The sequence below is a fragment of the Populus euphratica genome, unplaced genomic scaffold (assembly GCF_000495115.2).
Source record: "Populus euphratica unplaced genomic scaffold, PopEup_1.0 scaffold4449.1, whole genome shotgun sequence".
Taxonomy (NCBI): Eukaryota; Viridiplantae; Streptophyta; class Magnoliopsida; order Malpighiales; family Salicaceae; genus Populus; species Populus euphratica.
Window position 1 is genome coordinate 1 of NW_011504518.1, and position 5806 is coordinate 5806.

The 5806-nt window shown below is 39.9% G+C and overlaps 2 protein-coding genes across 2 annotated transcripts; one reads left to right on the plus strand and one right to left on the minus strand.

Annotated features, from left to right (window-relative positions):
* The first annotated feature begins 1247 nt into the window (after nucleotides 1-1247).
* LOC105120081 (BES1/BZR1 homolog protein 4-like) lies at nucleotides 1248-2306 on the plus strand. The gene is made up of 2 exons (XM_011018268.1): nucleotides 1248-1585; nucleotides 1759-2306. Exons 1-2 carry the CDS (start codon nucleotides 1352-1354, stop codon nucleotides 2212-2214), a joined length of 690 nt encoding a protein of 229 aa, XP_011016570.1. The 5' UTR covers nucleotides 1248-1351; the 3' UTR covers nucleotides 2215-2306.
* A 402-nt stretch (nucleotides 2307-2708) lies between these two features.
* LOC105120082 (DNA-damage-repair/toleration protein DRT111, chloroplastic-like) lies at nucleotides 2709-5796 on the minus strand. Its single transcript, XM_011018269.1, has 2 exons — nucleotides 4795-5796; nucleotides 2709-3277 (listed from the first exon to the last, which is right to left on the minus strand). Exons 1-2 carry the CDS (start codon nucleotides 5602-5604, stop codon nucleotides 2984-2986), a joined length of 1104 nt encoding a protein of 367 aa, XP_011016571.1. The 5' UTR covers nucleotides 5605-5796; the 3' UTR covers nucleotides 2709-2983.
* Nucleotides 5797-5806: the final 10 nt, after the last annotated feature.

Consider the following 5806-nt stretch of genomic DNA (forward strand, 5'->3'; position numbering starts at 1 on the left):
TGAAAATACGGAAACTATGAAAAAAAGATGAAAATACCTTTTAAACGCATGCTTTGCCCTTTCTTTTTCTTTTTTTTTTAAAGGTAAATACATTGTCTTCAATATTATAACAAGCAAAAAGACAAACACATGCTTCGTAAATATTTCTAATTTTTTTTTTATCTTGGAAGTTTTACTTTTTGATGTTTTTTTTTTTAAACAAAGATATCCTCTAACAATTTTTTAATGATTAAGGAACCTTTAAAGAAAAAGACCAAACCGCCCCTAACACCAAGGCTTCCCTGTTTCACACCAAAGGACAAAAAAATAATTTTATTATATCAATATATAACATTCCCAGTTAGTACTAAAATGTATTTTCCTTGCTGCATATCTTGTTTTTTAGTGTGACCTTTCTCTCCGTATCTGTCAAAGCATGATGGCTAAACAACTGGTCTCTATAATTTGATTAATCGTGGATTTTAAGTGTTTGTTGAATCTTGAAACTTGACTATAGAAACTTGAAGATTATGATGGTATTGGATTCTCTGGTTTTCAAATCAAGGAACTTGGTACAAACCAAACCAAACCAAAACACCCCAAGCTACAACTCCACCCCTCCCAGCTCTATTACTGCACCAAAGTACAAGAGCTTCTTCTGCCCTTTACCACCATTTTCCCTGACAACTTGTTAGTTTTCACTTTCGGCTGTAAGTACTAACGGTCAGCAGATCCTCACTCCTGCTTTTTCAAGGGAATCCTCCTCCCTTCTCTTTCTGTTGAAAGAGAAGGACTAAACCAAATATATTTATAATAAGAACTAAGTTCATGGAACCTTGAATTGTGATGATCTTATCTTGTTATTTCCATTTCATATGATGACAGAACTAACTTCAACTTAGCTCTTTGGAACATCTACTAAGGAAAAACCTCGAAACATGTAATAAAAAATCAGAGTTATAATGTCATCTCATCAGAGTCTTTAATTTTCATAAGTGAATTGATTTTATATTTTTGAAAAATGAAAGTAATTCTTCTTTTCTAAAGCTTGGCATAATCTTTGTTGTTTATGCTAGCATTATTTTTTTTTAAGATTACCGATCTCTTGTCCCCCATGAATTGTATCTGGCCGGGTACTGTGCTGCAGTCAATATGTGAGCCTCAGCCACCCACTAACGTACATTGCCATCGATCAGCCTCTGCCTAACAACTTTTCTATTTTCTTCCTTCACGCGCTGTGCGCTCCGTTCGTCTTCCCATGATCTTCTCTCTTTGTCATGCAAAAAACATATATAAACCAACCCCACCACCATATATATATATATATATATAAACTTCAGAGAGAGAGAGAGAGAAGAGAAGCAGGATAACCATGAAGAGGGATGGTTCATCAACATCATCATCAAGCAGGAGTGAGAGTGATAAGGAGAGAACAAAACTGAGAGAGAGACAGAGAAGAGCTGTTACCACCAGGATCTTCCATGGACTCAGGAAATATGGTGGTTACCAGCTCTCACCACGCTCTGATATCAATCAAGTCCTCCGTGAACTCGCCAAGGAGGCTGGTTGGGTTGTTGAGCCTGATGGCACCACCTACCGCTATAAGGTATTTAAAGTTGAAATTTCTTACTGGCCTCCATCTCTATGTAATTAATTTGCATTCTTTCCTTGATTTCCTCAGCTGTGCACCCAAAGGGACTAAAATATGTTTGTTAGTTTCTATGCTGTGTTACGAACACAACCTCTTTAACTAGATGCTCTATAATTGCTCGTTGCAAGGTTGTGAGCCGGTGCCCAACTTGTGGGGTGATCCCAAATACAAGCACCAACACGACACCTACCACCAGCAGCACCGTCATTGCTTATGGTGGTGGTGGTGGAGGAGGAGGAGGAGACTGCTCTCCAACCACGTCGCCACGCTGCAATATCGATCCCACAATGATCAACCCCTACAACAACAACAGCCATGCTGGGTCTACATCCTTGTATGGTCATGAACATGGCTCTGCAGGTAGTTTTACAAGTGATGTTGACAATAATAATCCTCTTGCATTCTACATGTACAATGGACTAGCTAGCGCGCTCCACCACCCATCCACAGCCACAACCGCGGCCGCCCCCATCGGAGGTGGAATGAAGGTGCAGATACCAAGTCAGCAGCAGCTTCAAGGGACGTACATCCAAGAGGCAAGGGCATCTAACCAGAACACGCCTGTGGGATCACTAGACCAGTAACTGGGAGTCTTAAATTCCAAAATTTTCCTCATGTATATCCTGAAATTTACCACTGCTAGAAAGGAAGTAGGAAGTAGAAACATGAAAAAAAACAAAAAAAAACAAAAAAACAAAAACAATGGAATGCATATATATATAGAGAGAGAGAGAGCTAGTAGCGTGGAGCAGGGTTGGCAAAGGTGTCTTCTAGTCCTATCTTAGCCTAACATTTAGTGCACGAAGGCTTCTACCGCATTGCTTTCCTTTTCCTTGCAAGCTCTATTACCAGGACCAGGATTACTTTTAAATTTAATTAGTTAAAAAACTAATTTTTCCTTCAACTTAGTCTAAAGGTGTCTGATTTCATGTTTAATCTCTGACAACCAATGTTTATTAGTTCAAAAGGTCACTGACAACAGAAAGAACGAAGCACAAACCAGGAAATGTCGGCGAGTCAGATCAATCTCCTTGAGTTGCCATCACAATTTACGAGCGGGATGTTGAATGCAATAATCTTGGCACAAGGAACGTATAAGTTAGTCCCTTATCAAAGAGTGAGTGTTTAAGCAGAAGAAAATAATTTCTCAAGCGTTCATATAAGCCGTAAAGTCATTCATGCAAACTACTAGTTATTGTCAGTAGGAGCACAGTTTACGCTCCTCCTAGCCCAAAGCTGGAACCTACTTACAACATAGCTTAATCCTCACAGTAAAATGGGAATCAAAATAAGAGTCCGCCATGACTTCCCTGATGATCCTGAAGGGAACTCGACAGGTTATTCAATCATCCATCAAAACCCAGGTATTTCACCAGGCATAGGAGCCAGCTCGTTGTTGCTGAACTTCTCCTCATCGAAGAACCTTGCACGAACCACATTACCCCCAAAAAACCGCCCATCGAGATCAATCAATGCTTTTGTTGTTTCTTCTGATCTCTCAAACTGTACAAAGATTCTAACTGCCTCTTCACGAGGAAAGTTTGGTTCGGTGATCTCGAATATAAGAACCCTAGTGACTGTCCCATACTTCGCACACTCGGATCCAACCTCGTCTTCTAGTTCATCATCTACCTCACCAGGGCCCACCTTTCAGAAAAAGAGAAAACTTTTAAGCAAATTCTCATCTTCATTTATGAACCCAAAAAATGAAGCATGGGATAGACACTTTATATTACAATCATACAGCATCTGAGGCAGCTTCATGTACAAACATGTTTTGTTTTATTTTTTTCCATAAAAAAGTGAAAGAAACCAAATAGCAATCACATTAGAAAATAGATTCCAGTTCCATCAACCAAAAAATTGAAATACCAAAGGTCATGATAGACGGCACAAGAAACATCAACACAGAAATTATTTAACCAACAACTCAGGTTCAGAACTTAATCTCGTTTTGATTGTGAGGAGAAAATTACATACTCTTAGAAGCACCCAGCTGTCTGTCAAACAATAATAGCTTTCCAACCAAAGGATAGTGATATCAAACTGATAGCAAAATGGGAGTCAGAATTACTCAAATCAGTGGCTACAGAAGAGATTGGACTGGAACCATTTTGTATCCTATGACCTGGTAACTTTAATTACAAAACTTGGACGCTCAAATGAGTGTCTATAGAAAGATTGGGCTGAAACCCTTTTGTCTCTTGCAATTCAGCCAACAAAAATTATCAATCCAGCCATCTAAGGGAAAACGCAAGCAGACGGCCTTTTAGTCAAGTGGTTTCTATTAACACCACTCCTCCAAATTTACAAATGAAATCTTACTAAAGCTCCAGAGGACTTGTAAAGAATAAGAGTATAATAGAACAAAAGGAAACAGAAGAAATTAAGATTCACATATAGTGATCTGGATGAGTGTAAACCTCTTTGGGACACTACATTGTTAAGCAAGCATCCACAAGCTACAATAAACATTCTTTCCCTCAAAAAGAGAATGAAAAATCATAAGTGCACAGAAAATTCAAGGTTGGGGGGGATTTGAAATTTCAGAAAAGTATGTTACAGCTACAAACTTAATGAGAAAGTCAGTGCGCTATGATGCGAGAAAACTAGAAATAAGCAAGCTGGTAAGAGAAAAGGTAGGTATCAGACACTTAAAACTCTAAAACATCAAGAGATTCCAAAAAGAACAAGGATAGAGTAGATTTCGCAGAAACACAGTTGCCAACAGAATAAAATCCTCAATGCCAAACGCTAATCTCAATGCACAGATTCTCCTCATGCAGATGCTTCTTGGTTAGTTCTATCAAACGCCCAGAGTTCTCTCTCCTTAGGGCACTATACCGCCATTCATAAAACTAGATATGTTAGGCTAGATATTCACTACATGAAATTAGAATAAATAACAAATCTTAGTGAAGATCAATACAGCAACAATGGGCAATCCCAAGTAGTTGATAGCATGCAAAGTAGTTTGTTGTTTACAGAGGGAAAGAAATAAAAGAACAGAATCAGTGGAACATGTTGCAAAATACAAAAGAATAGATGGCAAGAATAGAAACAGCAACTTGTAGCTGTTTTGCAGATTCCAATCCGTTAGTTTCTTTACAGTTATAGTGTGCAAATACATTTATTTAAACCAATCAAGAAATATACACACATACCATATTCCTAAGGAGCAAAACCCGAGTTGGAGGAGTTCCATTGAAATTCACACTCTTCACCTTCTTCTCGCTAGCATTCACTATAACCCCAGCTCTCCTATCAGTCTTCTTCGCCATCAATGGCGTCGTAATCCCTTGCTCCTGTTTCCCCAATCCTTGTCCTTCCTTCCAGCCCATCTTCGCCATCATCCTCTGCGCCGCAGTCATTTGTCCACCAGCACCAACTCCCAACCCCACCGTCCCTGACGTCCCAATACTAAACCCATCCCCATTCCTGGGTGGCGAAGAACTCCTCGGAACACCTCCACTCATGGCAGCACGCCGTCTCCACGCTTCCTCCCCAGAAATATTCACATCCCTCTCCCTATCCTTCTCCCTCTCCCTCTCCCTCTCCTCCTCCTCCTCCTCCTCTTGCCTCCTCCTCTCAATCTCCCTCAACCTCTCCGCTTCCATCGCCTTCCTTTTTTTCTCCCTCCTGTAATCTTCATAATCATTCGGCCTGGCCGGATCATACTCCTCAACAACCACCGAATTCACCCCTACCAGTTCCGGTTGCGGAGCCACCTCATCGGGTAGCACAGTCGCCGGCGCCACGAACGGAGAAACTAAAGATTTGGAAGCAGAGATTTGGGGTTTAGGTTTGTTAGGGTTTTTTAAAATAGTTAGTGGTGATGTGATGGGTTTACGGAGAGTAGGTGGGGCCATCAAGGTAGTAGAAGACCATACAGTGGAGGCGTTGGTAGTTGGTTTTTCTTCCACCGCCGTGGCGGATGGTGGAGGTAGATCTCCATACAATCCACCACCAAACATTTTTTTCTCCAGAAATTCAATCCTGCAGTGAATTTCGTCAAGGTGCTGGATTCCTCTATATATATAAATATAAAATTAGAGAATAATCATCAAAAAGTACTTGATAATCTATTTCGTAATTAAAACTAGAGATTGAGACAATAAAATTACAATATTCTTTCATATTTCGAGAAAGTTCTTCAGTTCTTGTGTTGAAATATTT

What these genes read in the sequence shown, in the direction of transcription:
- LOC105120081 (XM_011018268.1), top strand. Translation starts at nt 1,352, where the DNA reads ATGAAGAGGGATGGTTCATCAACATCATCATCAAGCAGGAGTGAGAGT. An exon ending in GCACCACCTACCGCTATAAG is followed by an intron (nt 1,586 to 1,758) that starts GTATTTAAAGTT and finishes GCTCGTTGCAAG; the next exon opens with GTTGTGAGCCGGTGCCCAAC.
- LOC105120082 (XM_011018269.1), bottom strand. Translation starts at nt 5,604, where the DNA reads ATGTTTGGTGGTGGATTGTATGGAGATCTACCTCCACCATCCGCCACG. An exon ending in TTTTGCTCCTTAGGAATATG is followed by an intron (nt 3,278 to 4,794) that starts GTATGTGTGTAT and finishes TTTTTCTGAAAG; the next exon opens with GTGGGCCCTGGTGAGGTAGA.